The following is a 22972-nucleotide window of genomic DNA, read 5'->3' on the forward strand; positions in this document are numbered from 1 at the left end:
AAACTCAAAACAGGATTTAAAGAGAAACTGTTTTCTGTTGATTTTTATGTGTGTTTATGGACAATCCCAATGATACTAGTTGCCCTCTAAATAACTATCCAATTAGTTTTCAAGTGTAAATGTGAAAAACATGTATTTTTTGAATGGATGGAATATGGTGTTAAGCCTCTTTGTATAGGCAAGGGAAAAAAAAAAAGAAGTCTACTATCTCACATCCCAACTTAGAGAGTGTAAGTGGAGGGGTAGAACACGTATGAAAATAAAGAATTGGGTGGATATGGAAGAGGGCATAGTGGGTGGGTTAATAAAAGATGTGGATCTATGAAAAGTCACATGGAAGCTAGCTAGAGAACTAATTGCAAAATGTAAGTTTAAAAATGCCTTTGAGAATTCCAAAACAAATCAGGCTATCTCCATTGCTCTTGGTTACTCAAATTAACTACATGATAAGATCCTATAGCAGAAGCCACAACTTATTTTGGGTGAAGGACACAGAGAAGTCAATCTCAAATCAACTAGGAAATGTCCTCCCTGATGGCTGGGTTTAGTGCTGAAGAAGGTGCTATGCAGAGCACCAGGGAGAGAAAAGATACCAATGGTCTTACCCATCATGCTGTAATACCAACCTGCCAGGCAAGATTTGCCTATTGAGGCAGTAGTGTCATGCTTGTTGTAGAGTAACTAACCAATTTCTGATTGGGTATGAGTCCCACTGGAAGCAATTTTATGCCTGCTACTGTAATACTGGTCAAAAGTCCATGACTCAGGGAGTCCTAGGCCCTAGAATAGAACCTGTTATTATTATTTTGCTGGATGATCATGTTGTTAAATAAGGTTCAAGTACTGCTATAAATGCCATTCCACATGTCTTTTCTTCCCCAAAGGCCAGGGCCACTCTCAAAATCTGGAAAGTGAGTGAGGATTGAGAAGAGTGACAACATTTCTTTTATTCAAATTTTATTTGAAGTTTACAAATGTATTACAGAATCAGTAAAACATTATAATCACTTTACAGGGCACGGATCTCAAGCAAAGTGTTCAGAACAGTCTCTGGCAGAGCCCACACCAAAGGCCTGTGACAGGCCTCCCTAACAAACAGCTTGACACTTACAGATAACACAAACTCCAGCCTACTTTACCTTCTTGGGCCCTCTGAGGTTTGGTTTATGCATGTGGAATTAAATAGGGTCTGGGCAAAGCAACTCTGTGCAGGGAAGAATGAGTTTAAAGAGAATAAATGCTGGCCTAGTTTGCTGAAGAACACGGAGGAGTCATAGGTCTTAGGCTGCTAACTCAAGGTCAGGATTAAATCAGAAATCTCCATTGAAAACTATGGAGATCAGCTAGATAGACTCAAGAGGAGGTTGTATTGGCAAGTGACCTCCCAAAATTTAGAAATATTTGATTGGTGACCTATTGAACATGCATGGCCAAATGCCCAGACCATGAAGGTTTTCTTAGAAAATGCTCAAGATAGATATCTTGTGAGTTCATCACATTTGAACCAAAGAAATGTCTGCTAATAACACATGACCTTTCCAGTCTCCTTTTCATTCCTCCGAGAGAGGCTGGTTCTGGAAGCAGGAAATGAATTTATATAACAGCAGTAGCTTCCAACAGTGAGTCATGCTCTATAGGGGGCTTGTGATGACTGGACTCCTAATATGAGAAAACAGAAAAAGAAACCAATCCTTCCTCCAGCCTGACCTTCAAGGCTTCTGGATGGTTATACAGACAAACTCTGGGGCAAACTACTGATGAGAAGGCAAAGGTTTCATTCCCATTTCCTTTATGCTCAAAGAGATGTACTTTTTAAAATCGTGCTAATCTGCAACTGCCCTCAAGATCAGTAGTGGAAACCCATGGAACTTGATCTGCAGAGCCGGAGATGCCACATAGGTGCCAATAACGACTCTGCTCACATGTGACATTTAGGCCACTGGTTTGATTTTCCATTTTCCTTGGCCATAGGTGGATCTTTATGAAGCACAGCGTCTGGTCTCTGTTAGGAGCATGCAAAGGACACTCATTGCCCTTTGGAATGTAAGTGTCCTAAGTCCCTATGAGGAGGGGTCAGATGAGGAAACAGAAGGACTCCTATCTGACCTCGGCAAAGTGAGCAGGAGTTGCCCACATAACTGGCAAAGACCCTGAGCATGAAAAAGTGGGCCAAAGAGAGCCTTGTTTGGCCTAAGAGGTCAGTTTCCTTTAGCTTCCACAGTGTGGGAGGGAGAGGAAAGGGAGTCTCCCCATCCTTTATGATGATGCTTCCTAGATGCCTGGTACACTGCTTCTTCCCCAGGAACCTAGGGTAGAATCAGCTAATGAATAAGATGTGTTTTAAGACAGAGAAGACCAGCTCTAGTCAACTAGCCCTGTCGGACTAATTGTAAAAATGCCTGGGACAAGAACCTACTTTCCTTGGAAAGTTTGCACTAATCCATTGCTTATTATCTGCTTTGGTAGCAGGGAGAGCATTAAGTGCTATATTCATGCCACCACTGGCTCCAAATGAAGGTAAAAATGGTCATAAGAAGCAGAAATGTCCAGAAGAGGAGCAGATAATGCCATCTTGTTATAGTTCTGTAGGAGAAGCATCCTATGGTGACAAAATGTGGCTTTCTGTATTAGGAAAATCCAGACTGGTCACACAGCTGCTTGGAGAGTAAAAGATGGACTACAGAATGTAGGAGGAGGGTTTCAAACAACCAACACCAGCCATTCTCCCTCGTGCATGTTAAAAGCCAGGAAGCGAGGGCTGATTTTCCTCACTCATTCACCTTCATACATGGAGGAGAATCCATAACTATAAAGGATAGAAGGAAGGACCCTCAAGGGCCATGCACAATGCTACCAAGTCAGCATGAAACCTTTTCACAGTACCAAAGGTGGGATGTGCTGCTAGCAAGACCACTCAGGAAACTTTCGGTGATTCACAAACTCCTTAGACTGGGGAAGAAAGCTGGCCTAGCTGGTTCCGGATCTGGCAGTGGTAATGGGACAAACTCAGTTAACTACAGAGCTGTAGCTCTAAGCAAAGCCAGCCCAGTAATAGGAGAGATGGGAAAAAATTCAACCAAATCATCAGAGACTAGAGAAAAGAGGGAAAAAACTGCTCTTCTGAAAACTGGTTTACAGAAGAGAAAATGATGATCAAAGGGAACTTGAGTACAGGCTCCACTCACCAGTGAATCTTGGCCAATAAGAGGCAAGGAAGGGATACACTGGAGGACTCAGGGAGGACCTTAAGTACTCACTTCAGAAAAAGGATGCACTTGAATTTTGGGAATGAGATTCTGGGGTGTTATTTCAAAGTTATTAATTGAAGGTGGAGAAATGCTAGTTCAGTGACATTTTGCCCATGACTGGGCAGTCACTTGAAGGGCCCACTACTACTGTGAGGAACTGGCCTTCAAATGTCAATCTCTGTAAGGTGCCTGGCTGCATTTAGGATGGGAAGACATCAAAGGAAGAAGGGGTCTTGCTGGTGGATGGTTGGACTCTGAAAGCCTGTATCTCATTATAGTTTAAATTTTGGCCAGAATGATTTTGATGTTACTTAAGCAGTTTCTAGGCTACTTTCTTCTTGGGATGGGGGTGATTCAAACTATAACTGGAAATGTAAGAGGGACTCTGTCATGGGCAGAGCAAGAAAACAACTTTTAATGGGAGGATTTGTTTCATTAGATTTGGGGCCAGAGGGGACACAAGGTTTAAACCATTTGCTAAGTAATCTCCTCTCCCTCTCTTTTCTTTCCCAGTAATGACTTTTAATTCTCACCAAACAACAAACTCAAAGCTCCAAATTGGACTCACCCAATGTCTACCAGAAACCTGCCACGGCAATGGCACGGTGCTGCATAATTAGCTCTTACACAGTTTGCCAAGCAGTTTATTAACCTACTATACAAATGTAATAGAGTTAATTCTCCAGAGGCTTGGATAATTAATGAAACATTTAGATATGAAGATAGCATGCGGAAAACAGCCACAACCAACATTTGCATTGCTTTTTTTTTTTTAAATCAGTGACAATGACAAATGTCATATTAATACCTAAAAAGCAAATCATTTTAATACATCCTGGAGTATCATCATCACATCCCTTTCAGTCATCTTTTTCCCCAGACCCATTTAGGACGGCGTCTGAAAAGCCACTTTTCACATTCTCTCCATTAGAAAAACAAAACAAAACAAAGAACCCTAGAAAATGTTAAGTACTATACTGAAAAGAGACCATGCTCACCTTATCACGGCAAATGGCCACGGAGACACACTGTGCATTACAGGGACAGCACATCTCACGAAAGGAGGGTCCTCCAGTGGATTCCTGCCACAATCCACCGAGGAGAGGGAGAGAATGGACCAAGAGCAAGTGCTTCATTTTTTAAAAAAAAACTGAAGCGAGGCAAGAAGTTTTATTTTACTATATATTTATTTCACCAGCAGTGAAATGTCTTCCTTGAGCAAACTCACTCTTGAGCCTTTCTGTCTGACCAACAGTCCTCAAAGTTCAAAATGGAAATCTCTCTTGACACAAGGTCTGTTTCCCCATGTTGTTCTCCTGTCATCTCAGCAGCTTGACCCTCCTGGGTAACAAGCCAGCCCCTGTGGTGACTCAGCTTGTCTAATTGGATTCCCTCTAAAACTGGGGACTAGTCAAGGTGGCTGTCACCTTTCTTCTTTCTCTCTACAAGTTCCTTCTCCCTGACTTTCCTTCATACTCCCCACCCTTCCAACATCCACCTGCCTTTTGTTTTCAAATTCCCTTGTTCCCTATCCACCTGTAAGGTACACACCACCGTATCCAGAGCTCCCTGCTGTACTCTCTGGTCCTTCAGCTTCAAATGCTGAAGCTCATTTGCTATGAGGACAGACAGTTGTCAGGCTAAGGCAGCAGCTCTGTCTGCCTTGGAAGTAGAAAGCAGAAAATATGATCCAGGAAACATGAGCACCAAACAGTAATTCCACATTCAGAACAATGCCATGCTGGCAGCACACACTGGGACCACTCACAGTCACTTTGACCCCCTCCCCCCCAGGAACAGATCGACATTAAGCAACTTCAAGGTTCCAAACAGGGTGGCATTTCTCACAGAACTGGACTGACACTGGTTGTTATCTCTAATCAGCAAAAGCGACATTTGCAATTAAAAACCAAAAAGACCTACTTACTTTGTAGAGAGTAAATTCTACTGAGGGCGGGAACAGGCTTAAAGATGGCTCCTCATGATGGACTAAAGCATAAAATGCTTTGGGTAGAATAGTTAAATTTTTTTTTTCCAGCCACAAAAAGCCAAGTTGAATATACTTCTTTGAAAATAGTCTCACTGACATGTAACAGATTTGTATAGAAAGAGAACCAAACCAAATCAAAACAAACAACAGAAACCAGGTGGTCCTGGGCCACCATTTACTATCACTCAGAGACAATGGTGGACATGCACCATTGAAACCTACGATATAGAAATTCTTTTGATATTACAAAATACAAAAATATTTTATCAGAACTCTCATTTACATTGCATTTACAATGGACATGTAAATAACTTAGTTTGGGGTCCTGGCTAATAAAGTATTTACTGGAAAAGGGGTCCTAAAAGGAAGAGAACCAGAAAGAATATAAGTGAGCAGGTTACAATGTGTCATCTGGTAAGTGGCCATTCCACCTTGGAAAGCCATGACCTACCCTGGCCACCACAGCCTGTGTTTCCAAAGTGGAATGTGCAAATCATATTTGACATGTCCAAAACTGTGACATCAAGTGTATCTACCAAGTCAAACCTGCAGCCTTGCCTCCCTCAACTGAGAGCAGTCTCCATCTCTCCCCTATAAACCATCCCCGAGAGCACTTAAGAATTCACAACAGTGCACCTTTCTGAGTTTACATTCTTAGCTCCCATCTTCCCCCGTTCCCCGACCCCAATCACATTATGAAATGATACAGTTTTTGCTCTTCTGTCTTTTCCTGCTGTGCAACTGTCCTCTGCCACTTAAGGTGGAGGATTTGGGGACACCGTAAGAGCTATACTTGTGCAGCAGCTCATCACTTGTGACATATCGTAGGCGGGCTGGCTGGGGGATGGGTTCGCCTAGGAAGTAGCCCTCATTATCGGACTCTGAAGAGGAGGAGCAGGTGGAGCACCAATCATACTCCGTGAAGTAGGGTCCCCATCGTTCCCCAAAGGCATTCTGCAAAGCCAGATCTGACACAGTCCTGGGACACTGGCTGTACAGATCCCGCCGGGACCCTTGCCCCAGGCTCTCTTGGAAGCTCCGTTGGCGCATGAACTGGTCATAGTCCTCCCTGGCTCTTAGAGGAGGCCTTTCCTTCAATCGAGCAATGACCTCCCGTTCGCTGGCCAGGTGCAGGGCATTGTCTGAGCGTGAGCGTCGGGACCTTCGGGACCGGTGAGGGCGGAAGCGGCGGTTGTCATCCCTGGAAGTAGCTCTCCTCCGGGTGCGTTCACTCATGGGCTGGATGCGCACACCTTCCTGTCCTGGCAGCTTGTTGCTCGCTATGCTGCCATCAAAATCAAAGCTCTGGTGCATCCTTCCATGGGACTGCAGGTCCCTGTACCCTAGGGGGTTGCTGAGCTGGTGAAGGTTCCCCTCCATCTCCTGGTACTGTTGTGCAGACAGCAGGCTGCGGACCGACTCTGCACTCCTGAACTGCATGGAGGAGTTGAGAGTGCCCATGTTGCTCAGCTTTTCCGAGACATTCATTCCAGAGTCTTTGCTGAGGTCAGGCATGGAAAACCGAGATAGGTGCTCCTGGCGCTTGGCACCACCTTCGGCAGACAGGCCTGGGGGTGGGGACAGGAGAGAAGAGCACCACTGCAGTTAATACAAGTGTACAGAAATGGGGTGGGGGGTGTCACTATTACTCTCAGTCTGGGGTCTCTTCAGGGTATGGCATAAGTATGGGTGTGCAATACACCAAGGCTCTCATGGTGTCTGCATGGCATGGGACTCCCTACACAGAGAATGTATAAGCTTAAAACCATCAACAGACATGCGCTTTAGTAGTTACTAATTACTCTAAAGGCTTATGAGTTACTAAGAGTTCACTGTACTTCCTATGCACTTCCCTTCTATTTAGAATTTCATATTACCAAATACTTCTGTTGCATCTTCAATTCTAACCATGCTCTATTAGCTTTGTAGGACAGATGGTAGCCATCCAGTCAGTGACTGGCCAGGTCTAAGCTGTCTCTGAATTTAGTTCTAAAGTCCTGGACTAGTTTACTTTGCTGGCCCAAAGCAGTTTCCTGCTTGGCCTGCTTCCCTAAGTGCCAGGCAGCAGTTCATCTCAAATGGTTTGGACACTAAGTGACTCTCTATTCTCTCGGCTTGGTCAGTGATTGATTGCCCTAGGTTTATAAATGAATCTCTAGCAACCAGAAGATATGAATTGTTCCTGGGACATTCCTCTATCCCCCCAGGGAAGTGCCTTAAAAAATAAAGCCATGATCTTAATCACTATGGAAGAGCTGGTACCCAAGAAATGGGTCTCTATTCCTGAAGTACTTCCATATTGTAAGGATTGAGACAGAAACCATCCTGGAGATTGGAGATGTGTACTTTGGGAATTTGCTTTGCATATCTTTAAATAGTACTCTACATAGATGTGCATCTCCATAGAGTTGCAAATAAGCTACCATTACCTCTGCCGCTGATTATCTTAGCCTCCCAATGGGATCCAAGATGTCCTCTACCCCAACAGACCTAAATTAATGTTACAAGCCTTCTAGAATATGTGGCAATATCTAAAGCTAAGTACATATATGTAAACACACATGAATTATGAATAAAACTCTTTTTGTGGGGGCTTCTAGTGTCATTTCTCAACTTTCCATTGCCATTCCTAGTTATATACCCAATGTATGTTAGTAAATATGCAGATACACTCATACAGTGGAACTTATAACAAAGCCTGGAAGCCATCATTTAAGTGCTAACCAATGCAAAAATGGATAAACACATTGTGATTCTGTTTGCCATTACTCACTGAAAGTTACCTGGGCCTGTTGGAAAAATGAATTTCAGGATAGAGTAAGAATGCAAAAAAAAAAAAAAAAAGAAAGAAAAAAAAGATTTCAGAACATCTTGTACAAAAAAGAAAATGTTAAAAATAAAGTGTGATGAGAGTTTGTTGGAAGACCATGGTTCCACTCGAAAGAGGTTCCCAATGGCATATTCTGAACAGTTTGAACATTAAAATATTTATGGAAAGTAGTTACTTATAAGCCACTGAAATAAATGTGAATTCACAATTTTATACTGATAACAGACAAGAGAAACAACAGCAAGTCAATAACTAGGGGGCTGAGTGGGGTTCTGCAGAGCAGGGTGCTGCTCCCTCTATCATGGAAGTTAGTCTACAAAAAGGGGGCGGGGGCTAGCTGGCCAGATGTGGAAAGTCATTTTGCAATCACTGGTATTTAAAAGTACTTAACACAAGAGTCCAAAATGACCACATGCAGGGAGTAAACACCCGGTTAGAGTACAGGGACTCATGAGCCTTTGGCAAACATTTAAGTGATCCATGTAGAATGTTCTCTCAGCCTGTGTTTGGCTTTGTCTTCTATACTGTATCTGCCCCTCAAGAATGTTGTCATATTTGTCTCAATATGGCATCCTTCATCTCATGTTTCCTCCTGAATGCACAAAGAGTACTCAAGTTTCTATGCAATGAGATGTAGGGTACACTGTACATGACTTACAATCCTGAATAAGAGGTAAATTTAATGTAAGTAGTTGCTGTTCTGTTCTGTATAGAAAATAAGATAAAAGACTGACCATGGTTTTATAGAGATGCAGCCATTAGACCTAACTGAATTCTCACTGGGAGTTGGCCGAACCCACACGTGTGGAGTCTATACTGAGCACCAACTGAGTTCTATATCTCTGGTAATTTTAAAAATGATTCCAGCACTGATAAATGTTAGAGCAAGAGGAGCTGTGTGCTCTGCCCCCCCCCCCCCACTTTTCTTGCTGTTTGTCTCTGGTATATCAATCACAAAAAAATGATCCACAGCCATTTAGCCACTTTCAGAGCCTTGTCTAGCTGAAGATGGAGAGGGGACCCTGACATACTAAAATGATGAATGAGTGATATGAGCAGATGAACTCTCCCAAGGAAGAAAAGAGAATCTTCTAAAAGTTACCCAGGGGGCACCATTATCTTTGCAGAACTTTCTGTGTACATTATTTTGTGGGATGAAGGTCAGCTTCAACAGCCTAGTAAATATCATAAATTCTCATGGAAGCTTCCCACCAGCCAGCAGTAAAACATTCCTAAGACACATGTGGACAGGTTCCTAGCTCCATGCTGAGGGGCAAGTGAGAAAAATAGGTTCTTTTCTGCTCTAGTGAAGAAGTGGGACAGGGTTGGGCTTCTTCAAGCTCACATGTTCAAGGTGCCCTGTGGATTGCCCCCCCCCCTTGAAAACAAAAGTACTCTTCAGAGAGCTTAGGTTATCCATGTTCAGGCCCAGGGTCCATTAGTAATCCTGTTAAACGGAAGTTTACCCTGCTGGGGGACCTGGGACGAGATGGCTGGTTCCACTTGCTCCTCTTGAGAAACTTCTCCTGTGACTCACTGAGTCACATTTTCCTTGAGGGTCTTCTTACATGCAAGGGCAGCTCAGAGATGAGTAACACGTGTGCACTTGTCTCTAAAGAGGGTGGCTCTGTGGTTAATGCCTTTCCTGGGGAATCCAGAGTTCTCATGCAAACTTCAAGGTCTTGCTCTACTAGGCTGCCCACCTCTCTATGCAATCGTCAAGTCAACATTTCTCGAGTACTCTACCCCTGCTGTGACTGCAGTCCCCTTGTCATTCAACACACCAACCTGTCACACTTTCCTGGGTGAAATTATCTTTGCATGGCTAGATTCTGTTCACTTTATTCTCCACACAGATGGCAACTCCCCAGTGTTAGGGAGCCATTCCTTTAAAGGTGATTTTGACTCATGACCAGTCAACTACTCTTCCTTGACTTGTATTTAAGCTATCTACCCTGTTTCAGTTTTTAAAAAACTGTGCCTAAATTTATGGCTGAAACGGCTCTGCATGGGAGCTGCAATCCTAGTCTCTGTTTCCTGCATTTTCACAGAACTAGCAGGATCCAGAACCTTGTGGGTACTCGATATATAAATTCAGAATAAAGGCAAGTGAATTCCCATGCAGACCACAGCTTGGGTAAAGTGATCACCTTTGACCTGGTACGGGCCAGGATGCAGTTCCAATGTGTAAGACTGTAAACACCCAGTACAAAACAGTGCAATGGAGCTTATCAGTCTTGTGGTCTCTGGCAAACCACTCAGCATCAGGTGTAGCTCAGCATGAGGTGTTCCTGATTTTAAAGCTGAGGAACATATGACTTATAATTAGCTCCCTGAACTGAGAAATGCTTTTACCTCATTGGTCACAGCTCTGGAGGCTGGTTTGTTAGCAGTTCTCAGGTTCCCACAGCTCATATTCTTGTTGAGAAACATTTTCTCCTTCTTAAACTATGCACGGCAAGCAAGACAGCCACCTCCTGGCTGTACCACTTTTAAAACTCCACAAGCTGCATAATTAAAATGGGCACAACAATAATATCTGGGTACAAAAGTGGCAATGATGCTCAGGGGAGCAACTTCCTGTTTAAAATACATCACAATATTAACACATCTGTGAGTTTTGCTCTATCAATCTTTCTGGTTAGGTTAAGTCCCAAGAGGATGGGAATATATGTTCCTGTTACCTACCTCACTTCAACTGTAATTCAGGATGGGCAACAGTAGAGAAAGCGAGGCCTTAATGAAAGAAATCATGCCCTAAGAACTTGATACATGCAAAACAAACAAACAAATAAACAAACAATAGCAACATTGGTTAAATGTTGTTTTATGTGAATAAATGAATCACAGAACTAAACCTATGTTCTGTGAATACTTTGTAATGTTCACTAGACTATCAGCAACCACCAACTTAATGTCTGGGATTTCTTCCCTATACTGTTGACATTCAATTCTTTACTTTGTATAGAAAGGCTCATTGTCAAAATATGGAAAATCAGTACAATGGATCAAACAATGAGGTTCCCTGGATGTCCCTCCACTATCCTGAAACACAAGCACATGTCTTGCCAGTAGAGCATACCTCTCTCTCTCTCTCTCTCTCCATATGTGTGCATGTTTGTTTCTGTATATGTATGTATGCATGCCTAAGTACAAGCACATATATGGGAAGAGTGATACATTCTGTGGAAAATGCTGGCCACAGAGAAGTCTGACCCCTACATTAAAACTGGTATGATAGGGTATCCTGGTGCTGGAGGACCTGGGTAGAGAATCTACCATCACAGGGACAAATATGCCAGGCCCTTTCCTCTCAAATGGAACTGTTTTATCAGTAGACAGGGTTTCTCTTCTTAAATGATATAGACTTTGTGAAAGGTATTTGATGGGGACTATGGTAGTTTGAACATAATTGGCTCCCATAATCTCACAGGGACTGGCACTATTAGGAAGTGTGGCTTTGTTGGAGTGGGTCTGGCCTTGTTGGAGGAAGTGTGTCACTATGGGGGCTGGCTTTGAGGTTTCCTATGCTCAGGATACAGTGAATCAGCTGACTTCTGATTGTCTGCAAGATGTAGAGCTCTCAGCTCCAGTACTGTGTCTGTCTGCATACCTCCATGCTCCCTGTCATGATGATAATGGACTGAACCTCTGAAGTGCAGGATGCCACCCCAATGAAATGTTTCTTTATAAGAGTTGCTGTGGTCATGGTGTCTCTTCACAGCAATAAAAACCTAACTAAGTCAGGGATAGTGGGCTAAAGGGCTTTGACTTATCTTTTCTCAGAGGTCTGTGTCTCATAGGGTCATATATGGGATAATATTTTAACACCCTTAGGCCTTGTTCCACCAAGAGAGGGTCAGGATAGACTTTAGGTTGTAGATCTCTGTAGTTCAACCCCTCAGTACTGCTTGGATGCTGTAAGTGACATCAGAATTCTTAATTTGAACACTGTCATCACCCTCTACAAAGAGAACTGTAATCAGTGAGAAAACACATCACTGTTTCAAGAAATGCCCATGGTCAGAGATGGCAGGGAAATGTAATCTTTGCTTTGCTGTGTTCCCTTACCCCATGGGTCTTAGGAGCAGAAGATGAATGCTTAAGAAGAAACCAGACTTAAATGTAAAGACAGCCTGTGGGCACAATGCTCTGTTCCTTGTTTGTCCTGCTCCTTGAAAAAAAAAAACTTGTATAAGACGACAAAGAATGATGGCTGTGCCAGCTTAAAAGACACATTCGAATTTCACATTGTTATGTAGTAAAAGAAATAGAATCTGCTCCCCTTTGTCCTCTAAACATTTGCTCTTCAAAGGGATGATTTATCTCCCTTTCAATTAGGTTTTCCCTACATTATTTTTGTCTCTGTTGATAAAGAAATAGGAATTATTTTAGGTAAAAATCCACAGACCACATGCAAGAGCTGGAGACATTAAATGGGAATTTGCAAACTGTTGTCTGGGGCCTAATTGTCATCACAATTTTTTTGTAAATAAAACTTTATTAGAATACAATCACACTTAATATGATGCACATTACCTACGAGTCTTTCCCAATATCCAACTGTTTTCTATTTATAAAGACTGTAAGACTTATAAAGCACAAAATATTTACTTTCTGGTTCTTTATAGAAATGACTGTGTTAGAGCAATTTGCTTGCATCAGTGTGTCTCAGACCATGTGAGAAAGATGATCTTGAAGTTCAAGATTGGAGTTTGTGTGTGTGTGCGTGTGCGTGTGTGTGTGTGTGTGTGTGTGTGTGTGTGTGTGCACGTGCGTGCGTGCACACACGAGCACATATGCATGGTTTGATCAGGTCCCTTGTGACCTTTTCCCCCTCTGCTGAGTTCATTGATTTCATCAACAGCCTGAACTTCAAACAAGCAACAGCTGCTGAGGAACTGTCATCTAGGCAGTGGAGTTTAAATACCAGCACATGTTTCTTGATGACAGCCCTGGAATGGTTCAAAATGAGTGTGACAGGGAAGGCTGGAGGAGGGGCTGGAGATAATGGGAAATGTGTGTGTGTGTGTGGGGGGGGAGATACGTGCACACACACAGTTCTTGGTACTCAGATGGGATCTGTAGATGGGCACATCCAGGAGCCTCTCAGACCCTACCCAGAAATGTAGATCTCTATCTGTGTTCAAACAAGATCCCCTGGTGACTCTCAGGCTAACCCTAGAAAATAACAGCTCAAGAGAATTTCTTTGGAAAGAAGATAATTTCTCTCCTAGGAAGCCTGCCTTCATGCCCTCAGATACTCCAATTCAGAGTTTCCTAAGCACAATAGTGTCCACATCTCAGATCACATAGGCCGTATGTGGCAGCCCCGTGCATTTAGGATGTTTGGCCACATCTCTGGCCTATTGCAGCAGTTTCCCCTTCTAACTGTGATAGCTCACAAGGCCCCCAGGTACTGAAAGAGGGTGAAAAGAACCACAGCTCCAACTAATGCAGTTTGGCAGCTGCCATCTGACCAGGTGCTATAGAAGTCTCTCCAGTGTACCAAGAGTGGCAGTACGATGTGTCCAGTTGGAAACACTATTTCTGTAAGACATAGATACACGACCCCCCCCACCCCCGTGTTCCACTAGCTCAGTATGAATAGCTTCAAAACCTGGGAGCTTCTAGGTTGTTTTCTGGGTAACTGCTGACAAACTCATGCTTTCAAGAGTTCTTTGTGGTGGAGTGCTCTGTTGTCTTATTTTCTGGGTCCCCAGCTCTTAGGGAATCTTTCTCAACTCCTAATTGTGGTTATCAGCCCATGTTCTGGGTTCCAAGGGACCAGCAGATCCTGGCAGGTGACGGTATACACTGTCACCAGTTCCTGTGGCGAACAGAGCTGGCATATCTCAGAGCTACCAACAAGACAGCACAGTAGGAGGAAATGGTAGGAGCTGCCCACTCCTGACTTTACAGCTTAGCCTTCTCCAGCCTTGCCCTGCCCCCTCACTCGGGAAAGGCCATCTGAGCATCTTTGGCACACTTTGAAAGACTAAAACAGATTAACTGGCTTCTCTATGGCCAGCGGGTACCAAAGACAGGGATGAGGATTGAGCCTGCTAGCTGGGAGCCACCAGAATGGAACAGAGCCAGTACATTACCAAGCTACTCCTGACTTGTTCAACCCTTCAACTTTCTAATAGACCAAGCCGGGTGGTGGTGGCTCACACCTTTAATCCCAGCACTAGGGAGGCAGAGGCAGGCAGATCTCTGTGAGTTCAAAGCCAGCCTGGTCTATACAGTGAGTTCCAGGTCAGGATCCAAAGCAAAACCCTGTCTCTAAAACCAAAACCAACCAACCAACCAACCAAACACAAACAAACAAACAAACAAAAACCCCAAACAAAACAAAACAAAACTTTCTAATAGACCAGTTGTCTGTCCCATTAAGGTAGTTTTGTATCAACCACACTCCATGGCAGACCCCATGCCCAGGAGTCAACATAAATCAATGTGTGTGTGTGTGTGTGTGTGTGTGTGTGTGTGTGTGTGTGTGTGTGTGTGTGTGCGTGTGTGAGTTTTTTCCTTGTTTGTTTTGTCTTTTTGTTTGTTTTAAATTTTGTTTGAGAGACTGCAAAAGCTATCATGAAGTTGGATGAGTAGGGTGGTGAGGATACTCTGGGAAGCGGAAGGGAAAGAATATGATCAGAATATTGCATGAAACACATAAAATATTTAACAAGAAATGTTCAATAAAAATTAGTCTCTAAAGAATGGAGGTGGAGCTTAGGAATCTTTTGCAAATAAGTAGTGCTAATTTTAATCACATGGAGCCAATTTTAGGTAGGACTACTTAGGGGATCCTGGTTATGCCATTATAATGTCTATTGTGTCATCGTGGTGTCTATTACTAACTTAAAGGGTGTACAAAACCTCCCAACCAATGGAAGATTGCCTATGGATATGATCTGGGCTTGTATTGACACCATGCTGCTTTCCAGACATGGTTAGCCAACAACAAAAGCACACTGGAATGCTGGCTCAGACAACAACAGATACCATGGACAGGAGCTCAGTGGCTTCCAGTGACGGAGAGCAGAGGTCATGTAGTTTCCTCAAGATTTCACCCAAACCCTGATATTGCCAGGTATTTATGCACAATTGTGAGCAGGATGCTTTGGGTGACACCATACAAGCTATTACACTTTTTAGGAAAAACCATAACCAAGACAACAGAGCAATGGAAATAGTACAGGGAACAAGCCCAGAAGGGAAACAGAAGGGAGATTAGGGTAGATGACAACATGCTGTATTAATCCTGACAGTGTTGGCCAAGAACTCCATGCTAGTGATTATTGGGGTGAGACCTAAAGGATGAAGAGACAGTGAAGTCAAGGGTGGAGGAAAGTGTTCCTGGCAGAGGGAACAAGAACATTTTGTGACAGAGAAAATGTTTTGTGTTCTGAGAAGTGGTAGACAGAACATGTACCTGGAGGATTCTGTGCAAGGAAGAGAGTGGCAAGAAAGATGTGGCTGAGGACATAAACAGGAGCCCGAGGAAGAGGTTCTTGTGTGCCTGCAGGTGGGATTAATAAAGACCTCTATGGTAAAGGACACTGACTTTGGATTTTACCTTTCAGCTCCATGCCACCTCAGTTAAGATTTGGGGTCTGGTAAGATGTCTCTTCCAAGAAAAGTACTTGTGACTGAGCCTCATCCCTGAGACCAAAATAATGCAAAGAGAGAATGAACCAACTCCCACAAGTCATCCTCTGACCTCCAGACCCATGCTAAGGAGTGTTGTGTGTGCATGAACACACACACACTCACACTCACTCACTCACACACACACACACACACACACACACACACACACACACACACTAAATGTAAAGAAAAACAATCCAGATAGCATTTGTAAAATGGAAACTATACAATCTAGGGGTAAAGGAACAACCTGGATTAATGCAGAGGACTCCAAACACCGTGGTGCACTGAGAACATATGCATGCTAAGGTTCATTATTTGAAGGAATTTTTACATGTGTTGTCACATCTCCATATTTTTTTCCTAGTGGATAATAAAAATTAGGGATAATATGCTCAGGGCCACACAGCAGCTGCTCCAGTTTTGAGAATACAAAAGAGAATGTGGCCTGGACACCAGCATCCAGCAGCGGGATGTACAGAAGGCAAAGAGACAGTAACTCGGTAACAGCATGATGAAAATAATCCTTTTCACTATAAATGCAAATTGCTGCTACATGTGACATTGGGGACATCTCACAAGTACAATGAAGCCAACGTGGCCAGACATAAAAGAACGTGCAGCCTGACTCCATTTCCATAGAACTGTAATCAAACGGGTCTGTGCTGTCAGGGGTGGGGAAGGGGTGAAGCAGGGTGAAGCCCACAGCAGCTCTTGGGTGCTTGTCTGCTCTTGACTGTGGACGTGGCAGCACAAGTATAATTCACTGAGTTTCAATGTGCAGCCTGCATATTGTTTGTATATGCCTATGATTATTAAATATCACTTCCCCCCAAAGGCAGGGAGTTAGTTATGACAATTTTAAATATAAACTGGAGCACTCTCCCCTCCCAACACACTTTTTAAAGGGCGTCTTTCTATCACGTGACTCAAATCAGTGGCCAATGCACTTCTTGTAGTGCTGGGGATGAGAGCTAAGGTTTCATACAATTCAAGCTAAGAATTTCTCACGCACCAAACAACATCCCCTTTCTCTCTTTTTGCTTTAAATAGGCATGCTCAGGGGCTTTTACCATTGATGGTTCTGTGCCTGGTCAAACTCTATTAAACCTGCCTGCCTACCCTATTTCCTTCCCCTTTAGGCATCTGCATTTCTTTCTTGTGTAATGCCAGCCTGACAAAGGAGGGAAGATGTTTTGATTTAAGAGGCAGCACATAACATTCCCCTGTAAGCTTTGGACCCTTCCTTCCACGATCCTACTTCTCCAGAGCTACAGACTGACAGAGTGTCAACCATGACTGTATTCATGATGAAGCCATTTTTACTAGACTGGCTGAAAGAAGGACTCGGGGATACAACGGACAAGCCTGGATAGCATATTTTAGAGAACAGATATATTGAATGAAGGATATGGGCCAATTGCAAAAAGTCTGGAAGAGTTAATAAGTGAATGGACGCAGAAGGGAAATGGGTTCAGGAGAGTCATGGCTGAGCTTTTTTTTTTTTTTTCAAACATGTCAAACTTTTATAAAGTACAAGCTACAGGATATAATTACAGGAAAAGAATTAAATTTTTACAGAGCTCACTCTTTTTGAGGGCACATAACATACTGTGATTCAGGAGACACCAGCAGCGGTACTTCCACTCGACAGACTAGGCACTGAAAATAGGAAAGCCTGAGCATGCTACCCAAGGTCATGGGCGAAGTGGGAGTCAATGAAGGAGGTAGGGACTGAACTAGCCTCCCGATTTTCTAAGACAGTTCATTTTCTGGCTTCAGCAGATAAGCTATTTATTCATGGCCCTTCTTAAAAACAAGACCCAGGTCCACCAAGTCTAAGGTCGATCCAAGATTCTGAGTTTCTAACAATCTCCTAGAAGATGCTAATAGAGTTGTTCCATGGGCCACAGTGGTTGTTTTTTTCATATGTACATATGTATGTATGTATTGTGTGTGTGTGTGTGTGTGTGTGTGTGTGTGTGTGTGTGTATTAGAATGTGGAAGTCAGAGAACAACTTGCAAGAGCTGATTCTTTCCTTCTACCATGTGGGTTCTAAAGAATAAACTCAGGTTAGCAGCAGTCACCTTTGCCATCTTAATAGTCCCACAGATCAACTGCATTTGGAAACAAAAGAGTATGAGTATAAAACGAAAATCAAGCACCACTTCTAAGAAGCTGTGTATTCTGGTGCCCAACCAAGATGCTTTTCTCTGGGCTTATAAAACCCCCAAGCTTCTGGTTAGGGGGCCAGGGAACATCAGAAATGGGGATCTAGAGCAAGGTCTTGCTCTGCCCTATTTCCCTCTTGTCATTGATGCCTATGAAGCTGTCACTCACACAGAACCCTCGACTGCTGAGATGCAATGAAGCCAGGACTGGGTTCCTAGAGCAGCATAAGGGTGCCAAACTGGGTCATAGAAATGTCTTTCCCACTCTTATTCTTCAGTTCCTAGCACCAGCCTGTACCGTTTGCCTGGCTTCCTGGGGCAACTTGGCCTTGGCTGGGTTCAACTGGTGCACAGATGGAATAAACAGCTGCTCACTGGTAGGAGCTGTGTACCTGCAGAGTTCCCCAGACCCTCAAATCTTTAGTCTCCCTCCTTGAAAACCTTCCCATGGATGCAGCTTGTGAGTTAAGGAAACCTTTCCACAAATCTTCTCTGGATTGCATTAGAAAGAGCTTTTGTGAAAGCAAGTAAGTTGTGTGATTCTTACAGGATCACTGGGACACTCGTGTTTTTGTTATTTTCCTTGTCTGTGACCAAACACCTGACAAGAAGTAACTTCAGAGAGAAATGGTTATTTCAGTTTTCAGTTCAAGGGACTACAATCCATGCTGGAAATGAAGACATGGTGAAGGGAAGCAGGGGCAGGCTGGTTGTGTTGCATCTGGAGTCTGGACACAGAGAACAGAAAGAAGGCCTAGCTACAAGCCTCATTCCTGGGCTGGAGAAATGGCCCAGCCTTTAGAGGTTAGGCGCACAACCAAAACCTCACAGAAATTATAATTATTATTATTATTATTTGTCACAAATTTTGGTTCTTCACTTTGCCTTTGAATGTTCCTTTAAATGATTTCGAGGATTTTACATGTCTGTCACGTGGCCTCCCTGTAGTCCCACCTAGTCAGTTGACTACACTCTACTGTAGTTAAATTGTGGCTTTGCATTTGTGCAATTTCTTGTGTTGTCTGTTTACTGTCTGCTGGGCTCCCTAGGGAGCACCTAGTTTGGAAAGCAGGTCACTCCACTGCAAATACCCATGAATGAATCCCCACATTAATTCCTCCCCCACCAAGCCTGGCTTGCTCTCCTGAATTTTTTTTTTTTTTTAAATCAGGGTTACTCATGGCTTCTCCTCACTGACAGCAAGGAATTTCTATTAGGGGAGTTTCTAAACTGGAGATCCCACCCTCCTTCAGGCCAGTGTGGATTACTACTGAAGGAGCTTTGTAAGGCATAACTTCCCCACCTCAGCAAAAGGCAGCTGGCAGAGTCTGTCTTGACAGGAGAGAAAGGTTAGAGTATGGTAGCCACCAAGGAAGGAAGACACAAAGACATTTAGGAGGTGCCCAGATAGCTGGGAAATGTTTCAGTGAGTTGTTTGTAAATCTGAAAGGGAAGGGGGAAAGGGAATAAATGGACTGTGTGTGAGAGAGAATTTACCTCACTGTTTTTCATCAGTCCAAATCTATCACTGAGTATCATGTGGGTGTGGTGCTACACTTTGCTTCTTCAATGTATACATGTATAGCCCAGTCAGTGACAGAAGCACGGGGTGCATCCTCATGTGGGTTCTGGGGCCCCAAACTACAGTCAGGATTTCTGAGAGTGCTGCTCAAGCACCTGTAGCTCCCACAAATTCTCCAGTTGATTCTTATGCCCTTAAACCATCAAACTACTGCTACCACATCATGTGGGCATGAAGACATATCCAGGGTCTGTCTCAGAACCAGGTTCTATACTTGTGGGCAACTTTGGATTTTGGAGCTGGGACAGCTGCCTGTTAGGTCATTCTGCCTTGTTGGCACCAAGCAAGGTATGAAGACTCTACAACCAGCAAACCCAAGGGCTTCTGTTACAGGCAGGATTTCCAGGACAATTTGTACCACCTCTCCTGCCATATCCTGGCTGGGAAGAACTGATGACTTAATTCCCCTGCTCCTATCTCTAAATGTGGTCTGTGCACCAACCTACCAAGAATGGACTCATCCGAGTAGATGGCAATCCAGTTCCCTGGAAACCATTCAGATGGCTGGTACCCACTAGGGTTTTAGAGACCTGGCAAAGAGAGGGACTTGAGTTGATCTGCCTCCAGCATGGGCTGTCAGAGCTCTTTCCTGCTGAGTGCTTAGAATTTGAAAATACAAGGCCACTCTGCTAGTAAAGTCCTAATACTGAAGCAAGGACTGACTCCATCAAGCACCCTGCTCTCAGCTCCTACTTTTTCAATGGATAAGCGATGGATACAGTACCTAGAAGGATGGCTTGGTTATCTTATAGTCATACAAATTTATAAAGTACATATGTCTTAGTTCAGCAATCTCACTTCTAGGAATTTATCCTAAGGAAACATTTTTTGCAAGCATGCATTCAAATACAAGTCAGAGGTATATTTCAACAAAAATTGAGGCAGTGAAAAGCTGAGGGGGGGGGGGGGGAAACTAAAAGCCCAGTAATATGAGATGTGTTAAAAGAACTAGGGTTAGGGGCTGGAGAGGTGGCTCAGAGGCTCAGAGGCTCAGAGCACAAGTTGCTTTTCCAGAGGTCCTGGGTTCTATTCCTAGCATCCACATGGTGGCTAATGGTCTGTGTATGTGATTCCAGTTCCAGGGGATCTGATGCCTTCTTCTGGAATCTTTGCATACTACATATACATTGTGCACAATCATATAGTCCACCAAAATACTCCTACACATAAAAATAAAAATAAATAAATAAATAAATAAATTTTAAAGAGCTGGGGCAATGAAATATTAAATAGCTTCATATGACTTAGAGCCTGTGCATTGACAAAGATAAAGCATAGGCTACTTAAAAGAACCTCACAAATTGCAATTTGGACCTTTTTATTGTTTCTAGTTATACATCTGTCAGTGTATGCCTAGAAACAAATGCAAAGGAACAGTAGGCTGGGGAAGGGAGATTATGGGACCAATTCAATTTATACAACTTTTTATAAACAACATTTTTGTTATTTGGCAAAATAATAAAATTGTATGTAAAGCAGTTGGAGGCCTATCCCTTTCACTTTGACCTACTTCGCAAGGGAATAGGAAGCTCTTTCTCTGGGGTTGACCCTGAATAGAGGATGAGCATATATGTTTGGGACCAGGTCTGTCACTTCCAAGATAGCTTTGAGATATGGCAAAAGTAAATCCCCTTCATCACTCACTCATTCTCCAAGTCTTGGGTGAAGTTATTGGGACTTTTTTTTTTTTTTAAAAACAACGAAACATATCTGGATTCATGGCTGATGGAGATGATGGTTGTAGGCAACTCAAGCCATTATTAACTCCATCTACACGTCAACCTCAGCACTCTGAACTCTAAGAAGGGGCCCAGAGTCTCTGTAGCTAATTTGAAGGAGCTGAGGGGTAATTTCTATTGGTGAAACAATGCACACAGAATTCACTGTAGCTCCTGAAGGCTCCTATTTTTAGTCATGTGATTACAGCCAATCTCTTAGCCTCTCTTAGCCCATTCATGTCTCTTTTAAAAAAGAGATGGTTAATTTAACAAATAGTTGATGAATGCCAACAAGGACCAGTTTCATTAAGTGCCCACTGTGTGTCAATGCTCCAGTTACTGGGGCAGCAGAAGGAAAAACAAAACAAAACAAAACACCAAAAAGCCAAAAACAAAAATAGCCATGTAATTCCTGTTCTCTTACTTTCTTACTTTGTCATTGCTATGATAAAATGCATGGGCAAAAAGCAACTTAAGAGAGGAAGGTATATTTTGGTTCACAGTTTTAGGAAAATAAAATCTGTCATGGTGGGAGAAGATGGCAGCAGGCAAGGACGGCATGGTGGCAGGAGGAATGCCTATCCACAAAGGATGCACCGCATCCTCCTGACAGCGACCACCCTCTCAGAGGGTCTAGAACCAATCTCTCTCCCTAGTTCAGTGCCCACCTGCAGCAGTCCAGCAGCCCCACCCACAAGGATTTCTCCTTTGACATTTGACAAGACCTACCACTGTTTCTATTTTTATGTGTCAGGCAACTTCCTGTTTCTAACCTCATCTGAATCTCAAGAATAGTAGATACTATACTGTTAGTCTCATTTTTCAAAAGAGCAACCTGAGTCTAAGAGAGGCTGGGAGCAACACAGGTAGAGCAGCCAGGGCATGTTCTAGTTCTGGCTGATGGGGATGAGGGCTTCCATAACTAGCTGCCCTTCAGGCGTAATGGTTCCAAGCGCTCAACATGGAGCTACTCCTGCTCTTCCCGAGACCTCTCTGGTCAGCCTGTAGTGTCTTCTATCACTGCTCTCCACTTAGTAAAGCTATTCTAGGCCACAATTTAGGGCATTCTAACTTCTTTTCTCTCTTGGTCCTAGATTATTTTAGCTCTCCAAATCAAACAGTCTCTGCTGTTCCTCCTCCTCTCCCTTCTTTTAAATGAAACAGGATCTCATAGTGTAGCTCAGGATAACCTCAAGCAAAATCCTTCAGTTTCAGCCTGCTGAGTGCTAGGACTACAAGTTGTGCTCATTCATCTGACTATATTAGTTGAGGTCCCCTTCAGGAGGAGGGCAGCAGGCACTAATTAAACCAAAAGAGCATGGGAGTTGACAGGATGGAATAATCGCCAAGGCCAAGCAGGAAGGTTATCCTCCAATGTTTTAGAGGCTTATGGAAGTTCATTTTCCTTCTTTTTGCAGCAGCAGGTTTGCTACCACAGGGAGAAGAGCTCATAGTGTGCTAACAGTGAGGTGGGAGAGGAAGAGAAAGTGACATTTGAGCTGTAGAAAGGGCTATCCTGGTTGAGATCACCTATGATAGATTTAACAGTGGCATGAGCACACACTTGCCTTGTCTATGTCCACAATCACTGTCGGTACAAAACAGACCTGAGACATCTAAGCTGGCAAAGAGACACTTCTGAAGGCAGGGTCCACCTCTGCCAGGATTCCCAAAGTGAGGCATGAAATGACCAAGCTGTCCCCCACCAGAGAGAGGTAGAAAAAAAGTCATGTTAGCAAGCTGTTGTGTGTGACTTAAATTCACTGAGAGCCTGGTTAT

The 22972-nt window shown here is 43.4% G+C and overlaps 1 protein-coding gene across 4 annotated transcripts in view; it reads right to left on the reverse strand.

Moving 5' to 3' along the window:
• Window positions 1–940: 940 nt before the first annotated feature.
• Prickle2 (prickle planar cell polarity protein 2) overlaps window positions 941–22972 on the reverse strand; it is a 319183-nt gene continuing 297151 nt past the window's right edge. For all 4 annotated transcript variants that reach the window (XM_051203303.1, XM_051203302.1, XM_051203305.1 and 1 more), the window contains one exon: window positions 941–6806. In XM_051203303.1, the coding sequence (XP_051059260.1) occupies window positions 5932–6806 (875 nt within the window). In that variant the 3' untranslated portion in view covers window positions 941–5931. The remainder of the gene's footprint in view (window positions 6807–22972) is intronic.

The sequence above is a fragment of the Phodopus roborovskii genome, unplaced genomic scaffold (assembly GCF_943737965.1).
Source record: "Phodopus roborovskii unplaced genomic scaffold, PHOROB, whole genome shotgun sequence".
Taxonomy (NCBI): Eukaryota; Metazoa; Chordata; class Mammalia; order Rodentia; family Cricetidae; genus Phodopus; species Phodopus roborovskii.